Raw genomic sequence first — 18,932 nt, forward strand, 5'->3', positions numbered from 1 at the left:
CCCTCTTCCACTGTTTAGTTTGTTTTAGACTTCACACTTATTAGTGTAATGTCTGAATGGGATTCTGATGAGAAGCGCAGCAGCAATATACCACTGTATTTAGATATTCATCATGATACCAGTACCTAAACAGAATAAGCATTCAAAATTTTAATTACCATTATTAGATATTTACAAAAATGGGAAATAAAGTCAAGTAATAAATTTACACTGAAAGTCAATTTTGAGAACAATCTTAACTGAGCATCAATTCCCAAATATCAAATTCTTCACTCTATAAGGAAAAACATTTAACAGATTTTTCTCTCATTCCTTCCAAAGCATTCTAAACAATAAAACACTATTGTTTTACTGTTCCTATGGAGTAAAATGAGACTTCGGGTAGTTGATGACAAACCCCAGGGACTCCAACACCCGAATGGTCAAGTGCAAGGACCGAGGCGATCCCTCCTAGGTGATAATCTTGACCAGCCAATCGTCCAGGTAGGGGAACACCTGCACCCACAGATGGTAGAGGTGTGCACCCACTACTACCAGACACTTGGTGAAGACACGTGGGGCCTAGGTGGGGCAGAACGGCAACACCCAGTACTGGAAATGCCTCTAGCACATGATGAACCGGAGATCTTTATTTTTATTTAGGTTTTTTATATACTGGCATTCATGATACAATCACATCATGCTGGTTTACAGTATAACAGGGGTGCAAAAAACTTCTAACTGATTCTAAGGTGCGGAGAAAAGCAGTTACAAATAACAAGGGTGATTGAACTGGGCGAAGAGAGAAATAGCAGGAAAGGATAACGTCAGTAAGATAATTACAGATTTCAGCAACTAGACAATATGTTGACAATGTTGATAATCCAGACAGGTGCGCCGGCCCTTGGGAGTCATCTGGTCACAAATACGACACTCCCGAACGTCGTGCGATGCCCCAGGCAAAGGATACACACCTCATGTGGATCTGTGAAGGACATGGTCCGGGGACCAATGAAACCTCGACGACACAATTACAAAAAAGGCCCATCATGCGGTTTATGACCAGCGGCCACCGAAGTGGCGAACCACCGGAAATCGACCGCACAGAAGGAGAAAAACTTACCATGTCGCCCGATAAACTAAGCCAGGGGATGGTGAGGGATCCAGCGCAGGAAAAAATGATGAATCGATCAAGAAAAGCTTTCCAATATGAAAAACAGAGCACGAGCTCCACGACCGCAAAACGACAGCTCCACGGAAAAGAAGAGACTGGAGAGAGACCCCATGCTGGGCATAAGTTTTCCATACCGGGCTCCATCTGATGATGTCAGCCATGTGTGAGGACTACCATCCTGCTTGTCCTAGGAGAATTTATGTATCCTAGATACAATGATGGCAACCTTTTTAGCTGTATAATTAGATATGTTGTATACTATGGTAGTAGCATTTGCCCATACTAATTAATGTTCTGTATACTAAGAAGACAATTTTCAAATTAATTATCTGCACATATCAATAGTCTGAAAATTGTCCCCTTTGAATGCAGCTAAACATATGCGTACTGAAGGACTCATGTATTTTTATCACCATTAAGAGACTGCGTTCCCAGTTGGGGCAGAGAAAGGGAAGGAAAGAAGGGAATGTGTTTTGCCATGCATAGATTGCATTTTCAAATCTATGAGATGAGTTTTTAAAACATCATGGGATGAATTTTTAGATGCCGGCATGCACCAATACCAGGAGATACGAGCGTGGCCGTTCCATGTGCGTATTTCCCGGTACGCGCAGAAGAGCTGGTTTGAAAGAAGGGTGGGCCGGGACAGCGCCATTAGGCACTGTACCAGTGAAGCACGAGCCAGTGGCCGGCTGGCACATGCAACTTACTAATGCTCTGGAGAGCAGGTAAGTTTAAAAACAAACAAACAAAAAATAGCTAGCAGGGTTTTATGGGTCGGTGGGGGATAGGGGAAAGGGAAGCAGGGTAGATTGGGGTTTTAGGATGTTCCTTCCCAGTCCGCTCCAATAAAGGACTATTTTAAAAGTCACGCAGGTACATTTGCCAAGTTACTTGTGTATTTTTACCCCTGCTAATTATTTCTCATAAGTGATATTTAAAATATGTTTATTGTGTAGTACTGACTAGGTGGGAGGTCTGGGTGCACTGGGGGGAGCTCAGACTGAAGAATCAGGAGGGTGTTGATGAGCTGCAGAAGACTGGGCGAACTGGTGGACTAATTGGTAAACTGGTTAATTTCATTTATGTGTGTTTTAAAACTGGTCGACTTACACGACATACATAAAATAATCATATGTATATTTTTAAAATAGGTAGGAAACGTATGCGTGTTCAGTGATATATTTATTTATTATATACTGGCATTTGATCTGAGATATCACATCTGTTTACATTCAGATACTGTAGGTATTTCCCTATCCCCAGAGGGCTTACAATCTAAGTTTTTGTACCTGAGGCAATGGAGGGTAAAGTAACTTGCCCAAGGTTACAAGGAGTGACAGTGGGACTCTAACACAAATGCTGTACCACATTTAGGTTTGGAAATTAGGCTCCCTATGTTTTGGGACAAACTCTATGGGCATTTTCTACCCACAGACTGCCCCAGTTTTCAAAGTGAAAGTATGCATATTCTTTCCCTTTGAAACGTCATTTATGTGTATATTTTAAAACTGGTCGACTTACACGACATACATAAAATATACATATGTATATTTTTAAAATAGGTAGGAAATATATGTGTGTTCGTATTCCTGGTTTGTAGCCCACTGCTCTAACCACTAGGCTATTCATGTGTAAGCCTAGATCTGCATGTATGTTGCAGGATAGATACGCACAATTTATAAACTACTTGGGTAGATCTGCTCTTAGCCATATATGCAACCACATGCAATTGTTTGAAAGTTATCCTCCCTGTATCCAATTTTACATGATGTAAAGTACCTGTAGAAAAAGCAGGCGCAATATTTTGTGACTGCAGAAAGTTTCAAAGGGAAAGAATATGCATACTTTCACTTTGAAAATTGGAGCAGTCTGTGGGTAGAAAATGCCCATAGAGTTTGTCCCAAAACATAGGGAGCCTAATTTCCAAACCTAATTGCGGTACAGCATTTGTGTGCATACGTGGACATACAGAGATTAATGCTAATATTTTAGTAACTGTGTGGCAGCAACTGCACAATTTGTAAATTGCCATGTATTTCTGTTCCAAAAGCACAAGTGTATATTTCAGCACATGCCAGTTTTTCCAATATAAGACAAACACATGCTTTTTCTACCCATGTTATAAATATATGCATGTATATTTTACATGCAAAATAACTATGACACTGCACGAATAAGCACCCAGATTAAACTTGGAGGCAGGTATTTTATAAAGTATTCATGTATATCATTTTGAAAAGACTTGAACAGGGATGCATATCAGAACTCTTGGAGGAGGTCATCCCATGTGCAAACAAAATGCACACATCTGGAGGCTAAAGAGTGACTGTTGACATTTTCTGTTCTTGTCCTCTCTCTGAAGCCTATTGTTTAGACTCATCAAGGAGCACAAGATACTTGGCAGCTGTACCTTGGCAGCACAAATGAATGTGATCCCTTTAAATGCTGGAAATGCACCCCTAAACATGCAGTATAGGCCTCTAGGGAGGTGAACAGCAGCCATGTATGCAGGTGCGTAAATAACCCTTTGCATGTGGGAGCAGAGGTTGAGAGGAGCTCGTAATGACATTTATTTTCAGTAATCTGTTTCATCCTAAGCACCAACACAGAAGTAGGAAAGAATGGTTAGTGGGGCCAGAATAGAGTTGTGCTTCTGTACTTTATTTTGTCATTTTCTAACTCTGAAGAATGGAGTTTGACAAAAAATGAATTTTACATGCATTGTTGCTGCCGTGACTTTCTGCAAAGTCCTTCTCCGTTTTGTAGAGCTCTGTTTTTGTAAATGTGCATGTAATTACAGACTTGAAAAAGGTCTTCTAGGTATCCAGATTCAGCCTGATATATAACAGGTAGTCAAACTCAGCCGGCCCTGACTGCCAGGTTGATTCACCCCCAAATATGAAAGGGGATAATTCAGTCTCTCGTTGGTATGTATTCAAACGCTCCAAAACTTAATTTGGAAGGGCCTACATAAAGATATTTGGAGCAAGCAGGAGGTTACCTATACTTTCCATTAAAAAAAAAAAGACTACACTCACAAAGAGCTGCAATTCCAACTACTCATAATTACTGAAGATGCAAATATAAGCCGAATTTTATTTTTCTCTTCCTCAGGCTGAATAGAATTGTTTCCTAAGCACATCCATAATTTAGTTTAATGTTAAAAATTTATATTCGCCCTTTCCAGGAAAAAATGCCAATGAAGGTAAATTACAACATTCTAAAAACAACTGTCACAGAATCTAATACATCAAATACTAATGGCAAAATAGAGCATATTATCTTCATAAAATGATACAATATAAAATGCAGGATCAAAACAAAGGGAGGATAACTTTCAAACAACTTTATGTGGCCCCCATACATATTTGTATATGGCTACATGGAGATCTACTTTGGTATTTTACAACCTGCATGTATGAGGAATGCGCAAATTATAAATTATGCATGTCTACATCCAAAACATGCACGTATGGATGGCTATGCATGAACACCTGCAATGCAATGAAAGCACATACTTTTAAGAACATAAGAAATTCCCATGATGGGTCAGACCACGGGTCCATTAAGCCCAGCATCCTGTTTCCAACAGAGGCCAAACCAGGCCACAAGAACCTGGCAATTACCCAAACATTAAGAAGATCCCAAGCTACTGATGCAATTAATAGCAGTGGCTATTCCCTAAGTAAATTTGATTAATAGCCGTTAATGGACTTCTCCTCCAAGAACTTATTCAAACCTTTTTTGAACCCAGCTACACTAACTGCACTAACCACATCCTCTGCCAACAAATTCCAGAGCTTTATTGTGCGTTCAGTGAAAAATAATTTTCTCCGATTAGTCTTAAATGTGTTACTTGCTAATTTCATGGAATGCCCCCTAGTCCTTCTATTATTTGAAAGTGTAAATAACAGATTCACATCTACTCGTTCAAGACCTCTCATGATCTTAAAGACCTCTAGCATATCCCCCCTTAGCAGTCTCTTTTCCAAGATGAACAGCCCTAACCTCTTCAGCCTTTCCTCATAGGAGAGCTGTTCCATCCCCTTTATCATTTTGGTTGCCCTTCTCTGTACCTTCTCCATTGCAACTATATTTTTTGGGATATGGCGACCAGAATTGTACACAGTATTCAAGGTGCAGTCTCACCATGGAGCGATCAAGTAACATTATGACATTTTTTGTTTTATTAACCATTCCCTTCCTAATAATTCCTAACATTCTGTTTGCTTTTTTGACTGCTACAGCACATTGAGCGGACAGTTTTAAAGTATTATCCACTATGATGCCTAGATCTTTTTCCTGGGTGGTAGTTCCTAATATGGAACCTAACATTGTGTAACTACAGCAAGGGTTATTTTTCCCTATATGCAACACCTTGCACTTGTCCATATTAAATTTCATCTGCCATTTGGATGCCCAATCTTCCAGTCTTGCAAGGTCCTCCTGTAATGTATCACATTCCGCTTGTGATATAACTACTCTGAATAATTTTGTATCATCCGCAAATTTGATAATCTCACTCGTCGTATTCCTTTCCAGATCATTTATATATATATATTGAAAAGCACTGGTCCAAGTACAGATCCCTGAGGCACTCCACTGTTTACCCTTTTCCACTGAGAAAATTGTCCATTTAATCCTACTCGATTTCCTGTCTTTTAACCAGTTTGTAATCCACGAAAGGACATTGCCTCCTATCCCATGACTTGTTAGTTTTCTTAGAAGCCTCTCATGAGGGACTTTGTCAAATGCCTTCTGAAAATCCAAATGTACTACAAATATCGGTTCACCTTTATCCACATGTTTATTAACCCCTTCAAGAAAAATGAAGCAGATTTGTTAGGCAAGACTTCACTTGGGTAAATCCATGTTGACTATGTGCCATCAAGCCATGTCTCTCTATATGCTCTACGATTTTGATCTTGAGAATAGTTTCCACTATTTTTCCCGGCACTGAAGTCAGGCTCACTGGTCTATAGTTACCCGGATCACCCCTGGTGCCTTTTTTTAAATATTGGGGTTACATTGGCCACCCTCCAGTCTTCAGGTAAAATGGATGATTTTAATGATAGTTTACAAATTTTAACTAATAGATCAGAAATTTCATTTCTGAGTTCCTTCAGTACCCTAGGGTGCATATCATGCGGTCCACGTGATTTACCACTCGTTAGTTTGTCAATCTGGCCTACTACATCTTCCAGGTTCACAGTGATTTTGTTCAGTTCGTTGACTCATCACCCCTGAAAACCATCTCAGGAACTGGTATCTCCCCAACATCCTCATTAGTAAACACGGAAGCAAAGAATTCATTTAATCTTTCTGCAATGGCCTTATCTTCCCTAAGAGCCCCTTTAACCCCTCGGTCATCTAATGGTCCAACCGACTTCCTCACAGGTTTCTGGCTTCGGATATATTTTAAAAAGTTTGTATTATGAGTTTTTGCCTCTATGGCCAACTTCATTTCAAAATCTCTCTTCGCCTGTCTTATCAATGTTTTACACTTAACTTGGCAATGCTTATGTTTTATCCTATTTTCTTCAGATGGATCCTTCTTCTTCCTATCTATTTTATAAACATGCGTGTATATTTTGCGCACAAAACAAATACAATTTGCTCACGTAAACCCCATTCTCTGATTCTTCCACCAGTTCACCAAATTCTTCTCCAAGTCATCGAGACCCTCCTAGTTCTTCAGCTTGAACTACCCCCAGTTCACCCAGACTTATTTACTTACTTAGATTTTTATATTATGCTTTTTGGCACTTCAAAGTGTACATCAAAGCGGACTTCACAACCAATACTTGACAACAGACCAGTCTGATATCAATTGCAGGAGATAATTAGCGGGTTTAAAATTTCACAAATAAGTAACCACATATACTCGCGCAAGTCTCTTATAAAATAGCAGCTTACGCATGTAGCTCTTAGCCCTGGCCTGGAACACCCTTAGACTGCCCTTTTTTTTTGCACAGGTAAATGTGCAAATGAACACAAAAGTATGCACCTATTTTTGAGGTAATAACTAGCATGTACACAAATGTATTGATCTGACCCTATGAATGTCTAGACCTATATTATGAATGTCTCATCAAACTATCGAATAGCCATGATCTACGAATGTCTCTTGTGAACTGTTGTGATCTTTATTAGGAATGCTGGTACATAGAATGCTTAAATCAATAAATACAAGCTGCTTAGGCGTATATATTACTAATTTGACATGTGAATTTGAAAAAATTCACCCCATAGTCTATCATACTTTCCAGTTCTTGCTAGATTAGAAGGGCATAAGCATTTCAAACAGATCTGTTAAAAAAAAAAAACAAAAAACAAAAAAAACAAAACAAGAACCACATTCCTCTATTTTCCAGCTTTTCCCACAGTCTATTCCACTAAAGATTTCCATGTGACTCCATAAGGAATGATTCTGTGCAATCTGAAAATCTATTTGAACTTTTCAAAATGCTTTACAATAAGCAAGTCTGTCCTCTACAGCATTCACTTGGCCATCAGCAGCAGAAAAGGACGGCATCAATCACGAGACTTGGGCTGAGATCCAAGGCTAGGGTCTGAGCTAGGAGTGAAGGACAGGCCTTTGCCCAAGTCTGAGAACCTGTACAACCTAAGAGGTTTAATGCCCTCCCACCTGCTCCCACTGGGGACCCAATTACATTGCAACTATTGCTAAGCAGGAGGAGCAAAACTATTGTGTAAAAAAAAAAAAAAAAATTGCATCTCAATTCATATACCTCTTGACCCTTTGCTAGACATTTAGGTGGCAGGGAGAAGACCATATTATGGCCATTATTGCACAAGTAGATGTTTCAACAATGTGGATGGGTTCAAAGCAGAAACTGATTTTAAACCAAAAAAAAAAAAAAAACCCAACATATTTCTAAGATTATTTATTAAAAATCTCTTGCATAGTAAGAAAATAAATCATACGTAATGATGTCAATTTTTAAAAGGATTTGCCTGGGAAACAAAAGAGATACTTGCATAAAACCCTGCAGGTGAAAACTAAGAAATAAAGTGCCACAGGTGCAAGGGACCGGTCAAGAGGGTAGGTCAGAGTTAGAGGTTAGAGACGGAAAGGGAAAGCACAAGTGAAGGATTTCATTTTGAAATCTTCGTTAAAACAGGGGCAAAGTTCACAGAAGCTTTTACAGCCACAGCGTTTGCCGGCACAAACCAAAAAGGAAACTTTGGGGAGACATTCCTTTGAAAAACTATTTGCAGGTCCAACCTGTGAGCTACCCAGTTAATTAACAAACTAGAGGGCACAATATAAAAAAATAACAAACAGTTTCTTCAAGTCAATGCATTGTTCTAATGCTGCACTTACCAGCCATGGCTGAGGGATTTCTGGCAGAGGCATCTGAGGTGGGGCAGGCAAACTGCTGGGCACCTCGGACTTCTGTACGTGGTTTTTAACTTCATATTCTGCTGGAAAAACATACATCAAATAAGAAAGAGACGTTTAACACCTGCACCAAACCTTATTCTTACAGACACAGCACGTGATCCCAAAATGTAATTTTTTTCCACTTCCCCCTCAGAAAGTACTTTATTAATCTACACGGCAATTTATTCAGGCAAAATAAAAGAGTTGCTTACCTGTAACAGGTATCCTCCGAGGACAGCAGGATGTTAGCCCTCACACATGGGTGACATCATCGGATGGAGCCCGGCACGGAAAACATGTCAGTTTCTAGAAACTCTGACTGGCACACTAAGCATGCCCAGCATCCACATGTCCTCGCAGGATCCCTCTTCAGTCTCGTAACATAGAATTATGAAAAAATAAAATAATCCTAGGAGAAACCCAACTCCGCAGGGTGGCGGGTGGGTTTCGTGTCCTAGAAGAACTCCTGTTATAGATAAGCAACTCTGCTTTCTCCTAGGACAAGCAGGATGGTACTCCTCACACATGGGTGAATCTCTAGCTATAGGCTGTTCCCAAACAAGCAAGACCAACAGGAACCTAACAAGTGCCAATGGGCACAACACAGGTGCTGTTAGGTAGGAAGATTTGGGTTTTACAACTGAAAGAAATTTTGGAGGACAGACTGGCCGAAGCTACTAGCTCTGTCCAGACAGTAGTGAGAGGCAAAAGTGTGGCGAGAACTCCACGTCACAGCCTTGCAGATCTCGTCTACGAGGACCACTCTCAAGTGGGCCACTGAAGTTGCTATGACTATAACAGAATAAGCCTTGACATGGCCCCCAAGCTCCAGTCCTGTTTGAGTATAGCAGAAGGAGATGCAAAACTGCCAGCCAGTTTGACAAGGCCTGCTTAGCAACCGCAACTCCTAATCTATTCCTGTCAAAAGAGATGAAAAGATGCATAGACTGCCTGTGGCCTGCTGTCTGCTTCAAGCAGAAGGCTAAGGCTCTTTTGCAATCCAGACTGTGCAGAGCCTGTTTGCCCTGGTGCGAATGAGGTTTGAGAAAAAAAGGTAGGCAGGCTGATTGACTGGTTAAGATGGAAATCTTTTACCACCTTAGGCAGAACCACCCAATTATGGAAGAACTTCATGTAGGGTGGATAAGTCACTAAGACCTGAAGCTCACCGATTCTACACACTGACGTGACTGTGACCAAAAACATGACCTTCCAGGTCAGGTACTTGAGGTCACAAGAACTCAGCGGCTCGAAAGGACCTTTCATGAGCTGAGTCAACACCACATTGAGGACCCAGGACACAGCAGGAGGCCGTAGGGAAGGCTTCAACTGAAGCACACCCCACATAAAGCGTCCCATAATGGGTTGCACAGAGATGGGTAAGCCCAGTGGTAGGCACAGATAGCACTCATGTGTACCCCAACGAAGTTGGTCTTTAAAAAGGTCCAAAAGGTGCAGGAAGTAATCAAGCACTTCAGTGTGGAGCAGGATAACGGATCTAGGCCACAGTGCTCAAACTAAATGGAAAATCTCTTCCACTTCAGGCCAAAAGACTTCCTAGTGGAAGGCTTCCTGGAAGCCAATAGGGCTCGAGACACATCATCGGAGAGGTCAAGGGGCTGCACAATTAACTTCTCAACATCCAGGCCATCGGGACGAGGCCAGGAGGTTGGGAAGGTGCAGCCTGCCCCGATCCAGGCTGACATATTCCCGGAGCGAGAGATCCCGCAGGAGCGGGAACCAGATCTGCCTCGGCCAATGAGGGGGCTATGAGGATCATAGTCCCCTTGTTCTTTCAAAGCTTCAGAGAGACTTCGTCACCAGGGGAAGCAGAGGATTCGAGTACAGAAGGCCCTTACCCCAGTGGCGGGCAAAGGCATCTGAAGCTGGTTTGCCATCCACCCTATACAGGGAGCAAAACTGATCCACTTTCCTGTTGCAGGGGAATGTGAATAGTTCCACATCCGAGGTCCCCCAGAGACGGACGATCCAATCTGCCACTTCCTGTTTCAGGGACCACTTGTGGGGTGGGGGAAGGTTCTACTCAGCCTGTCCGCCACCACATTCTCCGTCCCAGTCAGGTACATGGCTCAGAGCACTATACCCTAGACAGTCCAAGTCCAGATCTGAATCGCATCTTGACACAGGAGGAACGACCTCGTATCTCTATGTTTGTTGATATACTACATTGTCACTTGGTTGTTGGTCTGGATCAGACCAACTTTGTTGATCAGCTGATCCCTGAATGCCCAGAGTGCATTCCGGATCGCGCAAAGCTACAGGAAATTAATCTGACACTGAGCTTCCTGGGTGGACCACAGGCGCTGGGTACGGAACCACTCTACATAGGTACCCCACCCCAGGTTGGATGCATCCATGGTGAGCATAATCTGGACAGAGGGATTTTGAACGGGCACCCCCTGCTCCAAATTGACAAGATTCTCCCCACCAGGACAAAGAGTCCCGGAGAGGTGGAGTAATGCAGATGCAGACATGGAGGTCCTGGGTGGCCTGCCGCTTCTGGGATCACAAGGTCCAGTGAGTTCTGTGCATATGCAAGGGAGCCAAGGGAGTAACATGGACGGTAGAGGCCATGTGTCCCAAGAGTCGCAACATGTTGCAAGCCAAAATCTGCTGGCTCTGTTAGATCATTCTCACAATGGCCACCATCGTGAGCGCCTGATCACGGGAAGATAAGCTCGGGCCCAAGCCTTGTCCAACAGGTCACCAATGAAGTTCAACTGAGGCGATGAGTCAAGATGGGACTTCGGGTAGTTGATAATAAGCCAAAGGGACTCTAACACCCGAATGGTCAAGTGCAGAGATTGTACTGCTCCCTCTTGGGTGGAGCTCTTGACCAACCAAATCATCCAGGAAGGGGAACACCTGCATCCACTACAGTCAGACCCTTGGAGAAGATGCATGGGGCTGAGGCCAGCCTGAACAGCAACACCCTGTACTGGAAATGTTGCTCGCCTACCACAAACCAAAGATACTTCCTGTGACCATGGAAGACCTTGATGTGGGGGTAGGCAAATCTCCTCTTTGTTGAAGGGGAATCAGGGTGCCCAGAGAGACCATCTTGAACTTTTCTCTTTTTAGAAACTTGTTCAAGGCTCTTAAGTCTCGAATAGGGCGGAGTCCCCCTGTTCTCTTTGGAATCAGGAAATACGGAAGTAAAACCCCCGCCATTTCAGTGGAACAGGCTTGACAGCCCTGGCCATTACAAGGGTGGCAAGCTCTGTCAAAAGTATTTCTGATGCAAGCACTGACCCCAAGAGGGGGATGGGGGAGAGTCCAGAGGGATATCCAGGAAGTTTAGTCGATACCCTCGATGAATGATGGACAGAACCCACAGGTCCAAGGTAACACTGGGCCAACGTCCAGGAAGAACCTTAGCTGGCCTCCAACCAGAGGGTCGTGCGTCAAGGATACGGGTAATTGGCTTACGCTCCCTTGCTGCCAGTCAAAACCCCATAACGGGGCTTGTCTGGGGTGCCGGCTGAGGTTAGGGAGCCTGCTGCTGTCTATGGCAGGCCCTAGAGCTAACCCGCTGGGACTGGGTGCGAGAAGCGGGAGGGTAGTATATTTCCTCTGGCAGTAGAAGGACCTCCTTGGGTCCTGACGCAATGACTTCCTGGCCGAGGATGGTGGGTCCGAGAGATGCTACAGGGTCTGATGATCCTTTAACCGAGCCACATTATCCCTCACCTTGTCACCAAAGAGGTTTTTCCCAGTACACAGCAGGTCCACGAGCCTCTCCTGCACCTCTGAGTGAATATCTGAGACCCGAAGCCAGGCCATCTGGCGGGCACTAATTCCCGTTGCTGCTACCCTCGCCGCTGTCTCAAAAGTATCATAGGTGGTGTGCACCTCATGCTTGCTGCATTCAAGACCCTGATGGACGACCGCTGAAAAAGCATCCTGGCTAAAGATATCCAAATAACTTTATTCAGGGATATTTTGGAAGCCGGTTTTCCCACTGAATATCCAGGATAACTTATCTGGTTAACTTTATCTGGATAAGTTTGACATTTTAGGGGGTTTTGAATATTGACCACCAGAAATTTTATAAAAACAGGAGCCATGGAGCAAATTAGAGCTTGCTTCAACAGAGCCCCAGACGCCGTTTCCTCTGACGTCATTAATGGGGACCATCAGAGAGGCCTTAAAAGCCTCCCGAGCACGGCGAAAAGAGCACCTGGGAGGTGAGAGACTGAGCTTTTGCGAGTGGATCCCTACCTGTGTTGCCGGGAGCAAATTAGAGCTTGCTTCAACGGAGCCCCAGACGCCGTTCCCTGACCCCGCCTCTGATGTCATCAACGGGGACCATCAGAGGAGCCTTAAAAGTGGCCCTAGCGCGGCGCATGCCGCCGCGCATGGCTTAGTTTGAGAAATCTTACCATCAGGAGATTAACATCATATTATTACTGTAGGGAGAATTAAGAACTTCTACTAACAGCAAAAATCCATCTCTCGGTAAGGTTAAGAGACTTTAATTAGCAATGTGTTCATAGTGTCTGCTCTGTCCTTGAAAAAGATTATTTTGAATATTTTCTGATGTAATAAGAAATGCCCTCAAAAAGAAAAGGGAAAGTTAGAGTATATCCCTCTACTCCTACAATCCCATCAGGACAGCGTACCATACCCAGTACACTGTTAGCTATCCCCATATGGAAGAGACAAATTCCCCTTTAGTTGAGGCTGGAGAAGGAGCCTCTGCTTCATCTGGGGATGTCACCCTAATTCCCCCAACCCTGAGGAAAATTACATCGACAACCTCACAAATTATCCCAGAAATGGTTTTGGCAACTAACTAAGAAACAGAAAACTAGGGATTGACAACAACAATGGATTGCACAGAACTAATATCATGGAACTGAGGGGCATATCAGGGTGTCACTCTACAATATAATAATCGTCCAAGACAACTTAATCTTTGGCTTCTAAACTTCCCCAAGATTATTGGTGAACAGCCCAGAATCACATTAAAAAGATATCTTACTGAAATCTTGAAAATTTCTTTAGAAAAGATGCAATCATTTAATAGGGTATACTTCTTGCCATTTCGAAGTATAAGAGGAAGTAATGAAGGTCAACATCAGTTGGATTTACAAAATCTAATACAATTTTTAGAATCCTCTACAATTGAGATAATAGAAAGAGCTACCCTACTGATTTCTTCTGTATATGAACCAAATCTCAGTTATGTCATGCGTTGCTATTTCCAAAATTTAAAGGTAAATTTCCACGGCCAGTTTATACAGATATTCCCAGATCTAACCAAATCCACACAGGACAGGAGGAAAGACTTCCTGTCATTACGACAGGAAGCCCAATCATTAGGAGCAACATTCCAGTTAAATTCCCTTGCAAATGTATCCAGAAACTAAACAATGATACTTACATATATTTTTTCCCTGAACAGTTAATGTTGTTAGATTCCTGAAAATGTTTGCTCCTTGCCTCCTCTCCTCAAGTAAGCCCCATATCCCAAGAGTAATTAGTTTAATTGGATAGCATCATGTAAAACTGTTTCCATAAGAAATTATTTTCCCTTTATGCTCCTTAACTTGGTCTCTTTAACGCTTACTCCCAGTAAAATTGTGGTCTAGGAAAAAAGGATAGATTTACTATTATGTTATTTCTTTATTCTGTATGTTTCCTATCTGGTTAACTTAACTTAAAGTATATGTTACTTTGTAATTTTGTGAAGATTATAAACAATAGATAAAAAAAAAAACCAGGAGTCAGATAAATTATCTGGCTAACTCCGATATTCAGAATTAGCTGGATAACTTATCTGGCTAAGTCTATTCATCCCATAGGCCTGTCCTAAAGACAGCCAGACAGACTTATCTGGCTAACTTTAGGACAGCCAAATATTTTTGGTGGCACAGTTGCACCACCAAATATATAGAACAACTTAGCCAGATACTTTTACCTGGCTAATTAGCAGAGCTGTACAGCAACTGAAATGAACCCCATTGTTAAAATTTGCCTGGCCAAAGCTGGACCACGAATTAACTGGAGAACTCATGTTCAGGTGAGTCATGGGCACCACAAACACCATGCTACCATGTGCCAGAGGACAACTAGGATTACTTGGGCTGGGAACTGATCTTGCGGCAGCACGTTCTGCACCAGTGCTTGTAGGCAGACTGCCCTTTCCAAAGGGAGAAAGGCTTTCTCCTCTAACGAGTATATCCAAGCCCTGATGAACTTGAATCTATAGGTGGGGATAAGGTTCAAGTTGGTGAAATTGACCATGAAATCTAGTGACTGAAGTAGCTGGATCATCTTCTGCAAGGGGTCCAGCACCCCACTTGAGAAGATCCTGTCACTAGCCAGTTGTCCAGGAAAGGGAAAACCAAATTCCGACAACAAAGATGTGCCGCAGTTATTGCCAGCATTTCGTGAAGACCCTTGAAGCCACCAAGAGATCAAAGGGAAGACCCTTGCATTGGTAGTGTGTTGTTTCCATTAGGAATCTGAAGTATTTCCAGTGAGACAGATAGATGGTGATGTGAGAATATATATCCTTCAGATCCAAGAGGAACATCCAGTCTCCCACTTGGATAAAGGGTAGGATGGTGTGGTAGGCATTCATCTTGAACTTCTCCCATATCAACCCCTTGTTCAGTCTTTATAAATCTAAGATAAGTTTCAATTCCCTTATTTGGGGACTACAAAATAGCAGGAATAGAACCCCTTTGCATGATCTTTGGAAGGAACTGGCTCCCATCTCTCTCTCTGGCTGAGAAGGAATCCACCTTGAGACAAAGTTACATCACTTGAGACTGATCTGAATTGAAAACTAAATATTGGTGAAGCACTGAGGTCAGAAAGAACTGCAAACTGTAACCAGACTCCATAATTTGAAGGATCCAATGATCCTTAATAGTCTTCCTCCACTCATTGAGGAATCCTTCCTTCTACTAGAGGGGTCAAGGCCTGAGGATTGTGAAAAACTAGGTCCCGACTTCGGCTGAAACTATTGTAGCATCTTAGGTTGACACCTCTCACGTGGGTGTCTGTGGGCTGAAAGTTGATGTTATAGCTGTGGCACAATTGTTGAAATTGACAGAAGGAAAGTCTCTAGAAGAAGGACTGCTTAAAAGTTAATTAAGGATGCCTAGACAAAGGAGGCTGGTCAACTCCCACCAGCAGAGACTGAATGGCTGCATGCTATATCCTTAACGAGGACAAAAGTTTCCCTGACCTTGTCACCAAAGAGATCATCCCCTGAGTACGGAACATCAGCCAACTTGTCGTGAACATCCTTCTGGATATCACTGGCTTTCAACCAATCCATCCAGCATTCCCCAATGGCTGCTGCAGACAATCTTACTGCAGTGTCAAAGGACTCATACACTGACTGGATGAGACGCTGTTCACACTCTTCCGCATCCAGAAATGCCCACCTATAAGCCTCCTGTTTCCAGTCCAGGTATTCCATGAGAGGCTTTGGCTTGTTGATGCTGTCATGTAAATATTGCTGCAATGCAGGTATTCAACATTGAGCTCTGGAAAATTTTTTGACAATGTCTAGCAATCTGGGGTCTTTACCCAGGGGTATGTGAGAAAATCCTGGTCTTTTTGGCATTGGTTTCAATGCCGATTCTACCATCATAGACCAGTGTGGTAGTTGTGTCACATCAAACCAGGAGCCTATTGTACTTTGTATTTAAGATCTAGCTTCCTATCTGAGGGTAGGAGGCTACATTATCCCACATTCTTATTTGTAGATCCCACAGGATTTGATGAACTGGGATCACTGCTGGTTCAGAAGGAATTTCCAGAATCTGAAGTAGGCTGAAAACCTTAGTGCAAGGATCTTTGTCCTTCTGATATTCACTCCAATTACCTTACTCAATTTGTCCAGGAATCTGGAGTACAAGAGATCTTCTGGTGGTGATGAATGCTCTGACAGTTCAGATAAAGTGTCTGAGAGGACCCCTACTCTGAACCGAGAGGTGGAGGGATGCTAACCCTGACCCCGATGAAGATGATGGAAATTGGGGCAGAGACTTTGGTTGTCTCAGAGGGGAAAACTTCTGAGGAAGGTCCCAGTCTCTGTACCTTGCACATCATCACAGAAACGATGGCAGAAAAGGACCAAATGATCAACCCAGTCTGTCCAGCAAGCTTATGCTAGTATCTGCTGCACTGTGCAGTTTACCCCTATGCCTATCAGTTTCCCAGAACAACAAGTCAGGGCCCTTGTTGGATGCTGTTTGAATCCAATTTCCCTATATCCTAGCCATGAAAGCAGAGAGCAATGTTGGAGTTACATTAAAAGCATCAGGCTCATTAGTTAACAGTAGTACCAGCTGTATCAGCAAGTTACCCCCATGCGTATTTGTTCCCCAAACTACAAAAGTTGCGGCCCTCATTGGTTATTGTCTGAATCCAATTCCCCTTTTCCAACTGCCATTGAAGCAGAAAGCAATGATGGAGTTGCATTAACAATATCAAGGCTTATTTGTTAAGGGTAGTAACCACCACACCAGCAAGTTACCTCCATGCTCTTTTCTTAATTTCTATCCTCTAGCCTTTAAGGGAGCCACAGTGTTTATCCCATGCTCCTTTGAATTCTCACTTTTTTGTCTTTACTACTTCCTCCAGAAGGGCGTTCCAAGCATTCACCATCCTCTCCATGAAGAAATATTTCCTGATATTGTTTCTGAGTCATCCCCCCTGGAGTTTCATTTCATGACCCCTAGTACTATTGATTTCTTTCCAATGGAAAATGTTTTGATGATTATTATATCCTTTCAGGTATCTGAAGATCTGTATCATATCTCCCCTGCACTTCCTCTCCTCCAGGGTATACATATTCAGATCCTTCAGCCTCTCCTCGCAAGTTTTCCAATGCTGACCATTTTGGTCGCTCTCATTTGTAACGCCTCTATCCTGTCTTCATCCTGGACGCAGTACTCGAGGTGAGGCCTCACCAAGGACCTGTACAAGGGCATTATCACCGCTTTTTTCTTACTGGTTATTCCTCTCTCTATGCAGCCCAGCATTCAACTGGCTTTAGCTATCACCTTGTCACATTCCTTCGCCACCTTTGAATCACCAGACACTATCACACCAAGGTCCCTCTCCCAGTCCGTGCACATTATTAGCCTTTCACTGCCCATTATATACAACTTTTTTAGATTACCACACCCCAGATGCATGAATGCACTTCTTGGCATTGAATCCCAGCTGCCAAATCCTCGACCAGTCTTCAAGCTTTCTTAAATATTCTTGTGACTGCTGGCAGGACTCCTCTGCAGAGAGGGATGACCTACCCAACTAAAATGGGTTAGTTTCTGATAAGAGTTTCAGTGGCATGGAAGCGGGACCCCCCTTTGAGGGAAAAATCACACATCCTAGACAGGAGAGGCTGAAGGGTGCCTTCCTTGTCATTAGCCACCAAAGAAGTAAAAAACTAGTCTTCACCAATTCTGCTATGTGCTCTGTGGACTATTGTGTCCTCTGGGCTGAAGTTGGAAGAAGAGACATTCCGCTCTGAGACAAGTAAAGGGCTCATCCTCTAGAAAGACATGCACCAGACTCCAAGTGGAGACCTCCCCCTGGGCTACTTAGGTTAAGGGGTGCATGGAGACTCTGTGTGCCCTCTATTGTGCACGAGAATGCATGCATAATGGAACAGATAGGATCTGGGGTTTCCAGATACAATGGAAGGGACCCCGGTTGAATACTTCGGGCAGACAACACTGATGGGCATCTGGAAGGCCTGGGATCTTGAAAAAGAAGGTGAGCTGGGATAAAGACATCGAAAATGAAGAGGGAAGATCCCAGCAGAACTGGACTTGGGAAGATGGAGGAGCTCTGTAAGGTAGCAAAGGGACGGAGCTGGGTCTTCCCAGGCTCCTTGTATGCTGAGTGGAACAAAAGCTGCTCTGGTAGGGCTCCCCCACCTATGATGCTGGACTTCAGAGCCACCATATCCCAGGGGTAGAGTAAGACATGGAAGTGTTCAGCACAGGAGACGGCACACCCTGTGGCGCATTCCCAAACCTCCTCATCTTCTTGGAGCTCATTGGTGCCTAAGAATAAAAGCCACTGCACTCATTTGGGGCAAGCGGTATGGGAACCATTTGTGTTGCTGAAGCATAAGTCCCTGGTGTCATTGGCACAGATTCCCTTGGCACCATCACACTCTGTGTCTTTAGCACAGAAGCTGGAAACACAGTCAACATCAATGCTGTTTGTGACGCAGGCACCAGTAAGCCCCAACAGTCAAAGCAATTAGCAAGAGTCAAGATCAAGTCCCAGGCACTTGTAACAGATGTCGTGGCCATTGGTAATGGACATTTTGCAGCCACAGACTCAGTCCTTGAAGCCACTGGGTGT

The 18,932-nt window shown here is 43.2% G+C and overlaps 1 protein-coding gene across 3 annotated transcripts in view; it reads right to left on the reverse strand.

Moving 5' to 3' along the window:
- Nucleotides 1–18,932, reverse strand: part of AFAP1 (actin filament associated protein 1) — a 440,313-nt gene that overhangs the window by 248,819 nt on the left and 172,562 nt on the right. For 2 of the 3 annotated variants that reach the window (XM_029591691.1, XM_029591678.1), the window contains exon 4: nucleotides 8,505–8,605. In XM_029591691.1, coding sequence (XP_029447551.1) covers nucleotides 8,505–8,605 — 101 coding nt within the window. The remainder of the gene's footprint in view (nucleotides 1–8,504; nucleotides 8,606–18,932) is intronic. The other variant, XM_029591685.1, reaches the window with a different exon arrangement.

The sequence above is a fragment of the Rhinatrema bivittatum genome, chromosome 1 (assembly GCF_901001135.1).
Source record: "Rhinatrema bivittatum chromosome 1, aRhiBiv1.1, whole genome shotgun sequence".
NCBI classification, from domain to species: Eukaryota; Metazoa; Chordata; class Amphibia; order Gymnophiona; family Rhinatrematidae; genus Rhinatrema; species Rhinatrema bivittatum.